Source organism: Oryctolagus cuniculus, chromosome 19, assembly GCF_964237555.1.
Source record: "Oryctolagus cuniculus chromosome 19, mOryCun1.1, whole genome shotgun sequence".
NCBI lineage: Eukaryota > Metazoa > Chordata > Mammalia > Lagomorpha > Leporidae > Oryctolagus > Oryctolagus cuniculus.
Window position 1 is genome coordinate 27,331,566 of NC_091450.1, and position 11,669 is coordinate 27,343,234.

General features: G+C 55.3%; 1 protein-coding gene across 5 annotated transcripts in view; it reads left to right on the plus strand.

The window, feature by feature from the left end:
- The window catches only part of USP7 (ubiquitin specific peptidase 7), a 56,581-nt gene extending 49,359 nt beyond the window's left edge, over window positions 1-7,222 (plus strand). For all 5 annotated transcript variants that reach the window (XM_051847390.2, XM_008257697.4, XM_051847392.2 and 2 more), the window contains 15 exons: window positions 123-224; window positions 418-523; window positions 1,119-1,211; window positions 1,294-1,361; window positions 1,658-1,758; window positions 2,427-2,580; window positions 3,095-3,162; window positions 3,854-3,962; window positions 4,057-4,134; window positions 4,833-4,933; window positions 5,400-5,499; window positions 5,902-6,021; window positions 6,107-6,178; window positions 6,303-6,393; window positions 6,615-7,222. In XM_051847390.2, coding sequence (XP_051703350.1) covers window positions 123-224; window positions 418-523; window positions 1,119-1,211; window positions 1,294-1,361; window positions 1,658-1,758; window positions 2,427-2,580; window positions 3,095-3,162; window positions 3,854-3,962; window positions 4,057-4,134; window positions 4,833-4,933; window positions 5,400-5,499; window positions 5,902-6,021; window positions 6,107-6,178; window positions 6,303-6,393; window positions 6,615-6,721 — 1,470 coding nt within the window. In that variant the 3' untranslated portion in view covers window positions 6,722-7,222. The remainder of the gene's footprint in view (window positions 1-122; window positions 225-417; window positions 524-1,118; window positions 1,212-1,293; window positions 1,362-1,657; window positions 1,759-2,426; window positions 2,581-3,094; window positions 3,163-3,853; window positions 3,963-4,056; window positions 4,135-4,832; window positions 4,934-5,399; window positions 5,500-5,901; window positions 6,022-6,106; window positions 6,179-6,302; window positions 6,394-6,614) is intronic.
- The last annotated feature ends 4,447 nt before the right edge of the window (window positions 7,223-11,669 follow it).

The following is an 11,669-nucleotide window of genomic DNA, read 5'->3' on the forward strand; positions in this document are numbered from 1 at the left end:
ACTCACGTGGGATGCTGTCCTTGAAGTAGTGGCTTAGTAGCGCCTCAGCTTATTCTCACCAAATTATTAAACTGATGCAGGAGTGGAATATCAGCTTGTTTCTTTATGAAACCTTTTTTCAGGGATTTCCACAAGACCAGATTCGATTGTGGCCCATGCAAGCAAGGAGTAATGGAACAAAACGACCGGCGATGTTGGACAATGAAGCTGACGGCAGTAAAACAGTAAATATTGTCAATAGCATGTCTCGCGAGGAACTCTGGCCAAGGCTTTGTTCTCTGCAGTTAGCACACCCTTTCCCCTTTTGGGGCCAGTTATACAGAATTGGACATTTTCTACAGTGCTAGAGTGTAGTTTTTCACGCTGTCACCTTAGCCAGTAAACATCCTCTAAAGTGAACGTCTCTTTTGGAACTAGATGATTGAACTCAGTGATAATGAGAACCCCTGGACGATATTCCTGGAAACAGTTGATCCTGAGTTGGCTGCGAGTGGAGCAACATTACCCAAGTTTGATAAAGACCGTAAGTGCCCTCCAGCAGTGGGGAGCTCCTGGGCTGTGTCAGCACAGCTGGCTGCCCCGGAGGAGGCGTCCTCCCTTCATGCTCAAGGCCTGGCCGTGTGTGTCCTGGCAGCGGGGGAAGGTAGCAGTCGCGAAGGGATGCCCTGTGCTGTCTTGAATTTCAGCCCCGTGTCATGGTGGTCACCGTGTGCAGGGCCGGGAGCACAGGCTGGGTCTGTCTCCTGTTGCTGTGCTAAATGGCCCCAGAGAATATGTAGGTGACTGGGCTGGCCTCACCTGTGTTTATAAAACAGGGTTGGAATTTGCGGATGCTTGCTGTAGAGACATCATAGTTGTGAGTGGTCACTCAGCATTAGCATCCTTGGGGTTACTTGTGCAGCTAGTTAGTTACTGCAGGTCTGGCACACTGTCCTGCATGTGGCAGTTCCTGTGGCTTTGCTGGCTGGGCACCTGTTCCTGCTGTCCTAGGCTCAGGCTCTTGAGCCAGCTTCTGCTGACATAACTTTGAGGGACCTCAAGCTGTCGTTTCGTCATTAACTTATTTTAATGTCTTAGGTGTTAAGATGCTAACGAAACCTGTTTGGTTAACTTTGTAGATGATGTAATGTTATTTTTGAAGATGTATGATCCCAAAACACGCAGCTTGAATTACTGTGGGCACATCTACACCCCCATATCCTGTAAAATACGTAAGTGCTCCCTGAGCCCGTCTGCCCCCTGCACTCCACCTTGCAGGTTGCGGCTGTGACCGTGACACTTTCTGTCTCCTAGGTGACTTGCTCCCGGTTATGTGTGACAGAGCAGGATTTATCCAAGATACTAGCCTTATCCTCTATGAGGTGCGTTGGTTTCTTTTACCATAGTTGGTGTACCACTGGGTGGGTGGGTGGGTGTGTGTGTGTGTGTGTGTGTGTGTGTGTGTGTGTAGGAGTTCTTACTGCTTTACCAGCCCTGGGCTTGTATCTAGATTGTGATTTTTACTTAGGGTAGGTGGTTATTACAAACTTAGGGGTTTATGAGCTGTCCCAATACTGTGTTGACTTTGTAAACGTTGGTCAATAGTATTGGGTGCAGAGAGTGCGTGGGAAGACGGCTTTTGACCGCCTGTGTGACTGTTCTGTCTCTCTCACTGCAGGAAGTTAAGCCGAACTTAACAGAGAGAATTCAGGACTATGACGTGTCTCTTGACAAAGCACTCGACGAACTCATGGACGGTGACATTATCGTATTTCAAAAGTAGGTGTTTCTTGAAGGATTTTGTCACCTTGCACTTATTTCAGTGTTTGCTGGCAATCTTAGAACCAGGAAGCAGTGTGATGCTTGTTGGAAGCATCCCAGTGTTGGTGGCAGTTGGCCTTTTCTGGAGTGTGGGCTAGGCCAGGCCAAAGCTGTGAGCCGGAACTCCATCCAGGTTTGCTTGGGCCGTCTTCCTCTGCCTTCCCAGGCACATCAGCAGGCGGCTGGGCTGGAACCGGCACTTAGATGGGATGCCAGCAGCCTTGAGATTTGCATGGAGTGAAGATGCTCTCCTCCTTGCTCCAAGTGACCACTATGTGCATGAGAGCTTTGCAGGGCGTGGACGTCTGTGCGGAACAGCACAGTAGTTCCCTTGGCTTCAGCTATGTGAAATGGGAAGTTCCTTAGGCTACACGTGTAGGGAATTCATCAGGGTGAGTCTGCACGTAAGCCAGCAGATCTGTGGCCGCCGATGACGGTGTCTCATGTGCAGACACCTGCCCTGCGCGGAGGCAGCCCGGCTGCTCCTCGCCCCAGAGACGGGAACCTGAGTTACTGCTGCAGAGCCTCTTGGTGTCACTGTTGCATAAAAAGATGATGCTGTTTGTAGCGATGACCGCCTGCCATGGACTTTGATGGACTTTGCAAATTTTCTCCCCCTCCCCCAGGGATGACCCCGAAAATGATAACAGTGAATTGCCCACCGCAAAAGAATATTTCAGAGACCTCTACCACCGCGTTGATGTCATTTTCTGTGATAAAACAATCCCTAATGATCCTGGATTTGTGGTTACATTATCAAATAGAATGAATTATTTTCAGGTATTTAATAAACGCTCTTCCTCCCCTCCCCCTCCCCCCCATCAAATTCCACACCAGACAGAGCAGTTTCTGTGCTAAGTGCTCATTGAGGAAGTTCCGAGGGAGGGTTGCAGTCCGTCTGTCAGGGGCTGCTCCTGCCGTGGTGGCGTGGGGCGGAAGCAGTCCTCCTCAGCCTGAGCTCTCCCTTAGCCAGCATCATTTGGTTTGAGAGAGAACAGTTGTAATCGCTTCATCAGTTATAACACGCCAAGTGTCTAATAATTAAGTCATGGGAAAGCAAACAGCCTTAGCACTGAAAATGAAAGCACATTTAAAAGCTCTTCATCAGACATGCTTGTCCCATGGTGATAATTCTAAGAAGTAAAGTTCATTTCTATTAAATTTGGGAGGGATTAAATTCAAGTCACCCGGAGCACATCTCTGTAGTAGCTCACTCCGGTGATTGGTGAGGTTTATGAACAAGTTCTTCCCAGTGCGAGCCTTCGTTCTGTCTTCTGGGTGGCTTCCTCCCCAGGTCGCAAAGACAGTTGCCCAGAGGCTCAACACGGATCCCATGTTGCTGCAGTTCTTCAAGTCTCAAGGGTAAGCCACCCTCACAGGCTCAGCTGCCTTCCCTGGCTCACCCAGAAATCCTGGCCACCACACCCGATGTGCCGTATCCTGCCGAGTTCAGACGGAGAACTGTCCCTACTCACATCTTTTTTTTTTTTTAAAGATTTATTTATTTGAAAGAGTTACGGATAGAGCGCGAGAGATAGGTAGGGAAAGAGAGAGAGGTCTTCCATCTGCTGGTTCACTCCCCGATTGGCTGCAACAGCCGGTACTGCACCGATCCAAAGCCAGGAGCTTCCTCCGGGTCTCCCAAGCGGGTGCAGGGGCCTAACGACTTGGGCCATCTTCTGCTGCTTTCCTAGGCCATAGCAGAGAGCTGGATAGGAAGGGGAGTAGCTGGGTCTTGAACCAGCACCCATATGGGATGCCGGCGCTTCAGGCCAGTGCGTTAACCTGCTGCGCCACAGTGCTGCGGCCCCCTCTCCCCCAACACACACATCTTGACCACATTGCTCAAAGCTGACAAAGTGCTGGCAGCCTAGTATGTAGCCCCACGTCAGTGCGTCCCTGTGTGGCCAGGCCTGTGTATGCCACGCTGGCTCTGTGGGGGCGCACTGCAGGTGTTACGGAACCCCGTGCCTGGCCCACATCTCGACTGTGCTGATTCTTAGACGTTGTTGGGGGAGCTGTGGAGTTGTTTATGTGCTGTTTTCTTCTGTAGGTATAGGGACGGCCCAGGCAATCCTCTTAGACATAACTATGAAGGTACTTTAAGAGATCTTCTACAGTTCTTCAAGCCTAGACAACCTAAGAAGCTTTACTATCAGCAGGTACGAGTACAGAGTAATGCAAGCGTGGGCTGCGAAGACCAAGGGCGGGTTTCTGCGGCAGCATGGCTGACGTGAATTTCTCTTCTTTAAACAGCTTAAGATGAAAATCACAGACTTTGAGAACAGACGAAGTTTTAAGTGTATATGGTTAAACAGCCAGTTTAGGGAAGAGGTAAGTTTTTCTTAACACTGAATTTTAACTTTCACTGCAGTTTGCTCATCATTTCTGCCTATCCCCGGAAAGATGAGGATAGAAGCAGAAGTGCCACAGGTGCTAGGAGCCTGTCCCCGCCCAGAGCCCTCCTTCCCGGATGCGCTCGGCGAGCCACAGTGTTGAGCTGTGCGAGGCCTCAGGAACCCTCTCTTGAGCGGGAGATCCTGCAGTCTACGCACTGCTGACTGGCCAGGGCAGTAGGAGACGTCTTAATATTTCAAAATTTTTTGCAGCAAGATAAACTTAGCTTTTAATTCTGTTTTTCCATGAACGTTTTTGCAGTACCCCAGCCTTGTTCTCTCTCCCTTCCTGCCTGGGCCTGATTGATCCCAGCATGCCCCACTCCAGTAGAGAGGGATGCTCAAGTGCCTCCTGCCTACGCGGGACCAGGCTGCAGCCAGAGCGGCCGGCGATGCCTTGTGTGCACTGCCGTTCTTTCCCCGCTGCACTGAGAACTCAGGGAGAGGGGTTTTTTTTCCCCAAGAAGCTGCTCTGTTGGTGGCAACCAGTTTCCTAAGTGCATCAGTGGCACATTAGCCCCGCCGTGATGTCAGCATGGGGGCCGGCAGGAGGCCGTGGAGAAGAGGCTGCAGTGTCTTCTCCCTTCACGTGTGTCTGTTTTCATTCAAGTGTGTGTTTCATCTTGCATTGCTTAGGAAATAACACTATATCCAGACAAGCACGGGTGTGTCCGGGACCTGTTAGAAGAATGTAAAAAGGCTGTGGAGCTCGGTGAGAAAGCATCAGGGAAACTTAGGCAAGTATTTCGCGAGAGCCCTGTAGCACACTCGCCACTCCTCAGTGCCATCTTACTGCTAGTCCACTAGATCTCTGCCGACGGGCTCTGTGCAGGCACAGGAGGGCGGCCTGGGTAGGTGACCAGCGGGGCACTAGCCTGTCACTTTGCCATCCAGAGAGGACGTGAGCAAAGCCTCTGGTCCTGCCCGCTTGGCCTCCTTTGTGGGGCGCTGGCCATGGCGCACACGAGAGCGCGTCCTCTGACTGCAGCTGGGGTCGGGGGGATGTCCCCTCAGCCTCACTGTGAGGACCACCTGGCCAGAGCCTGTCTGGTTCTCAGGTTTCAAACCCTGGTAAAATTGAAAACAGAAAGAGGACCAGGTACATCTTGGAAGCTTTATAGATAATTTCTAGAAAAAGGCTGATGTTATTCTTTGGTTACGTGAATATGTATATATGTTTGTTTGCTCCTTTTTCTCCTTTAGGCTGCTAGAAATTGTAAGCTACAAGATTATTGGGGTGCATCAAGAAGATGAACTACTAGAATGTTTATCTCCTGCAACGAGTCGAACGTTTCGAATAGAGGTACTTGTGCCCTTGCCTCCAGAGAGGGCCCGGGACCCTTGGGTGGGATGCGGAACAGATTTAGGAACTGGGAGTGGTTGCTGAATGTGGAGCAGCTGTCTTCTCCACAGTAGCTAGGAGAATACATTATTTGGCCTGTTAGTCTTTTCAAAGGAAAACCTCTAACTATCTTCTGGCTCTCACGTTAGAATCTCATCATTCTAGCTTAATCCAGGCATGGCATTTTGGTGAGGAGGCAGGGGCCCAAGGCTTCGGGCCACCCTTCACTGCCCTCAGGCACATTAGCAGGGAGCGGGACTGGAAGTGGGCATGGCTCGGAGTCAAATCCGTGCATCACAGGCTGAAAGGGCATTATTTTGTCCACATTACTGGCACCTACACTCCTCTGTTTAACGTATCCAGGAAATACCGCTGGACCAGGTAGACATTGATAAGGAGAACGAGATGCTGATCACAGTGGCACATTTCCACAAAGAGGTGTTTGGGACATTTGGTATCCCGTTTTTGCTGAGGATACACCAGGTAAGACCTCTGTAGTGGCAGCCTGAGCATCTCGGGTCAGCGTGAGGCTGCTGGGTGTGCATGAGCCGGGCCTCTGCCGTTGCAGGGCGAGCATTTCAGAGACGTCATGAAGCGGATCCAGAGCCTGCTGGACATCCAGGAGAAGGAGTTTGAGAAGGTAGCGCCTCCCGCCCGCAGCGCTGTGGCGGCTCGGGCTGCAGCCTGTGCACTCGGGACATGGGAGTTGGGCCACTGCACAGAAATAACGGAGGAGTTTTGATTTTTTTTTTCTTGTCTTTTAGTTTAAATTCGCAATTGTAATGATGGGCCGACACCAGTATATAAATGAAGATGAGTATGAAGTAAACTTGAAAGACTTTGAGCCTCAGCCTGGTAAGAGCCGTCTGTGTTAGCGTGGGGCTGGGAGGAGGTGGGCAGCCTTGGGATCGGTTCTGCAGTTCCCATCCCTGGTGACGTCCGCTCAGGACCTCCTGGAAGGAAGCAAGCAGCGGGCATGGCGAGCCCTCGTTCCCCCCAGGCTCCTGCCGGCCCCCTCTGGATGCAGGAGCTGAGGGGTTGCTTGGTGCCTCAGCCGTTTCTCTCCCCTCCCCCAGGTAACATGTCTCATCCTCGGCCGTGGCTGGGGCTCGACCACTTCAACAAAGCCCCAAAGCGGAGTCGCTACACGTACCTGGAGAAGGCCATTAAGATCCATAACTGAGTGTCCCCGGGGTGTGCGAGGCGGGGGTGGCGCGTGGTGCGCGCCCCTTTTTAACAGCCGCAGAACTCTGGTACACGTGTGCTCTAGCCCGTCTTCAGCAAGAGGAGCTGCTGCTGATGTTAATTTTATTTTGTTGAGGCTGTTCAGTTTGGCTTCTCTGTATCTATTGACTGCCCTTTTTGAGCAAAATGAAGGTGTTTTTATAAAGCTTGGATGCCAATGAGAGTTATTTTATGGTAACCACAATGCAAGGCAACTGTGGGCATCATGGGGAGAGGTGAGCGGAGCGTGTCACTGGCAGGAGGTCTCCAGGCTGTCTTGTAGCTGCAGGCGCTGCCCGGCCGCCCTCGCGGGCCCCGGCCCCAGCCCTGCCGCCGCCGGGAAGTCTGGTGTCCGGGCTCGTCTGACTTCCTTCCTTCAGTTATACTTTCAATGACCTTTTGTGCATCTGTAAAGGCAAAACAGAAACTCACAACCTAATAAATAGCGCTCTTTCCTTCATCGTGTGCATTGTCGGCCCTTCCTCGGGTTCCTGTCCCGCAGCTGCCGGGAGTCTTTCCTGAGCTCCTCTCGCCCGCCAGCCACTGCTGCCCTGCAGCCCGCCTGCGAGCAGACGCGGACGCACCGAGGAAAGCCCTCCAGGCCTGGGGTCTCCCACAGAGTCGCAGAGACTGCTGGCTGCAGCCGGGGTCCCGCCCGGCCCTCAGCAGCTCCCTGGCAGCGGGTGGGAGGGTGGGGCCTGGGGTCAGTGGAGCAGGACAGACCCAGCAGGAGGGGCGCCTCTCAGCAGGGGGGGCATGCTCACGAGCGGCCAGTGTGCTGCCGACTTTGTAAAAAAGCTAAAAACGGAGAAATGAAATTGTATATTTAACAAATGCCCACGTACACTTCGCCGCGGGAGGAGGCTCCTCAGCCGGGCGAGTGCAGGTGGACCTCGCTGGTGTCTGCTCCTCGTGTGGTTCTCTCGGTCCCGGCCTCGTTTGCTTTGTTCTGGAGCTGACGCCGCGTGTCTAGTCTGAGTGCAGTGCAGTAGATCAGATCACACGCATCTCCATCCTTGCCCAGCATCTTTTGTTTGTTCCTGTAGCAGCAGTGTACACCAACTCTTCCTGTATATTGCCTTTTTGCTGGAAAATGTTGTATGTTGAATAAAATTTTCTATAAAAAGTATAATTCGGTGAGTGGCGTAGGAGGAGGGTCTCTGCGCCCCGGGCCTGGCCGTGGAACCCACGACGCTGAGCAGGGCTCCCTGGGCTGCTCTCCCTCGCAGTGGAGGTCGGGTTTTGACTTGGTGCCCCCTTAACTAGCAGTAGCGTGAGTTTGAGAAATAAAATGCTCTCCGGATGGAAGGGCCCCATGTGCAAATGGGATACGAAGTGTTTTAGGGGGCCTGTGGGGGGGAGGGGGTCCAGAGAGGCCTGCACACTCGAGTGCTGTGACCTGGATTAGAAGTGGGGCCCTCGAACGCAGCTCTCCTGTGCTGGGTCAGGGCCTGCCTGCTCGCCCAGCGTCCTGCTGGCTCATCCTGCCCACGCCCAGGACAGGGATTTTTCCATCTCTAGGCTGGTTGGTACCGGGGGCTGACTTGTGGTCTCTATTCCTACTGTAGTGTGTGCCATCTGGTGCACCAGTGGCACAGGAGCAGGCCGTAGGGGTCTCTGGCTCTGCAGGAAGAGCCCCCCCATGGCCAGGGGAAGCAGCCAGAGCCGGCCGCCACCTCTGCTGGGAGACTGCTCCTCCCTTGCGGTGCTTGGCAGCTTGTTCTGGCTGTGTGGCATGTCCCTCTCGTGCTGCAGTTCTTTCTGTTCGCTCCCAGTTGCAGTGTCAGCAGTTCGTTACTCTGGCTTTGGGGACACAGGCGTGGATGTTCTCGTTCTACAGATGATGGAAGCAAAGAAACTGCTCTTGGTCCTCTCCCTTTAACCCGTCTACAGTGTGCTGATGCTGTCCAGACAGCAGTGGGACACCCGTGAGCGCCTGGGCTGGCAGCAGCCCCCTCCTCTGTGGCTTGTACAGCTAAGAACTAGAGATGCATCCACAGGTACACACTTGCCACAATTGAACACTTATTTATTTTGTTAAATATCTGAAAGCCAGAGTTAGGAGGACAGAGAGGGCTTCCATCTGCTGGTTCCCTCCCCGAATGGCCACACAACTCGGGGCTAAGCCTGGACTCCAACTGGGTCTCCCACGTGGGTGACAGGGGCTCACGCACTTCAGTGATCATCCACTGCCTTCCCGGGCACCTTAGCAGGGAGCTGGATCAGAAGTGGGACAGGTGGACCTGACCTGACAGTCTGGGGAGTGGGCAGGCTGGGCAACACTGGCATCCCAGAGCAGGTTGTTCTGAGGGAGCTGTTCCACGGCGTCTGGGATGGACGTTGAGCAGTTTACCAGGGTCCCCGTGAAACGCCTCGGGGTCCCTGTGCTGGGGTGGCTGAGCCAGCTGACCCGTCCCCCTCAGACGACGCGGGAACGGGAGCATGAGGACCTGCACTCACACAGGCCTCGTGTCGTTTTACTGACCCCTGGACACAAGGGTCAAGGAATCTGCCTGGATTGGAATGCACAGGCTTGGGGCCAGCACTGTGGCACAGTGGATTACAGCCCTGCCCTGCGGAGCCAGCATCCCACACGGGCACCAGTTCGAGTCCCGGCTGCTCCACTTTCGATCCAGCTCTGCTATGGCCTGGGAAAGCAGTGGAAGATGGCCCAAGTCCATGGGGCCCCTGCATCCATGTGGGAGTCCCGGAAGAAGCTCCTGGCTCCAAATCAGATCATCTCCAGCCACTGCAGCCATATAGGAAGTGAACCAGCGGGTAGAAGACCTCGCTCTCTCTGGCCCTACCTAAGTCAAATAAATAAATCTTAGCAAAAGAAAGGCACAGGCCTTGGGTGAACAGAGCCATATTCCTGCTCCAGGTGTGAAGGTGTCATGGTGTGGCAGCAGCCAGGACTGGGTGCGTGCTAACCGCTCTCCTCCCAGCTGTTGAGTTACTGGCCCACTAGTGAGGCGGGGCGGCCGCACAGGGCGCTGGAGGAGCGTTTTTATGACCTCTTCAAGAGAAGCTGTGCCCAGGGTGGGGTTCAGCCCCATCCTCCCTGGGCAGGGGTCCGATTCCTGGCTCAGGCTCCCTGTTCTTGTGGAGCCTGGTGGGCAGCAGTGAAGGGTCCCCACCTGCATGGGAGACCCAGATGGAGCGCCCAGGCAGCGGTCAGGCACGTTCCCTGCGCAGTAGTAAACAGAGTCCCCCCAGGCCCCACACCTCGGTGGGGGAGGCTGCTGGGCCCAGAGCGCCTGGGTGGCCCCACTCCTGGATGGAGACAAGGCTGTGATGGGTGCAGGGAAGGGTTGCTGGGGACAGTGGCCTGGCCTAGTGAGCAGCGTGGTGGGGGCGGGAGCAGAAATGGCTCTCAGCTGGCCTGGGTGGCCCCTCCCTGCAGTGGGTGTGACTCCTCTGCCAGCCAAGGACTCCCGGCTGGGAGGGGCAGTCTGGCCAGGCAGCCTTGTGGCCACTGATAGAGCCAGGGGCATCCACCCCTCCCGGTGCTGCTCTGATAAAGGGGCAGAGTGGGTGCCTCCTGGCCTTCGGCTCTGGCCAAGCTTGCCATGGGGATGGTAGCCAAGAAGCCGGCCTCAGAGCCTTTGAGAAAGGCCTGTGTGCTGGGCCCCATGAAGGGGGCCCACAGTCTGTGTCACGCAGAGCCCAGACCTGGCAATGTGACGCATGGGCGCAGCCCCGATCCCTTACCTGACTGCCAGGTGCACCTGCTGAGGGCAGAGCACAGCCTCCCTGGGAACCTGGGGCTCTGTTGGTGACATCCCACGGCTGCCTGGGCACGGAGGCTGAGGCCTCAGCCCTGGGTGGTGCAGGTGGTGGTTTGGGGCTAGGGCATGGCCTCGTTGGTAAACCTTGCGGCCGCCCTGTGACGTCAGCACCGGCAATGCAGCGCCTGGGTGGGGGTGTGGGGACAAGGAAGGTTGCTGGCTGCAGCTGGACAGGACCTCGGGGCTGCCCCTGGCCACTGAAGCTCCAGTCCTCAAAGGCCGGCGAGTTGGCTCTCGAGCTGGAAGCCGCCTCCCCATCCTGCAGCAGACTTGGCTCACAAGCAGCTCCCTGGTTCTCAGCGGTAGGAGAAGGGGAGCAGCCTCGCACCCAGCACCATCTTCCCAGAGCTCGGCCGTCCCTGGCTGGCATGACGGGATGCAGGCAAGTTGGCTTCTGCCTGAGAACCAGGCTTCCAGGAACGCCTGCAGGGCCGGAGACCTGCTGCCCTCAAAGTGCCGTCCTCCGCACGCACCTGTTCTCACTGATGGAGCGGTTCTGGGTGGACAACCGAGTTCCTGTCCAGGTACCGCCTTGGGACCAGCATCAGCTTGGCTAATGCTGCCGCGGGCAGGGCTGGTGCCGCCGTCCTGGGGTGCCGGGGCGGGTGTGAGCATCGCAGTGAGGCCCGGCACTCGGGGCCACTGCATCTTCCCCAGCCTCTGGGAGACTCAGTTGGGAAGCTGATGCGTAGGACGGTATTAGTCATGTTGGCAGAACTGTAAAATTGTCTGGCTGTGCCGTGAGGTTTAGCTCCACCTCCCACTCCCCCTTCCCCCAGAAAGGGTCCGATCTGCAGGTCCCTCTGGGCCTCTCCAACCCTAGGAGCACTGTGAGGATGAGCTGCTTGGCTCCTCATCCAGCGACTGACCCCGGAGCCAACCGCCCGCTCTCAGCTGCCCACCAGCCCTGATGGGTGCCAGGACAAGCTGAGAGCTCACCCACCTGACGGGGGTCACAGAGCGGAGATGGCGTGAGGAGGCTGACGGCCCCTCGGGGCATCCCTGCAGGCAGCAAAGACTGTGCTGGTAAGTGAGCGAGCAGACCTCTCAGTGCTGGGGGCAGGGGCAGCTCCCCAGGGGTCCCAGGGACTTGGTCTGAGGGTGGTGACGTCGAGGCAG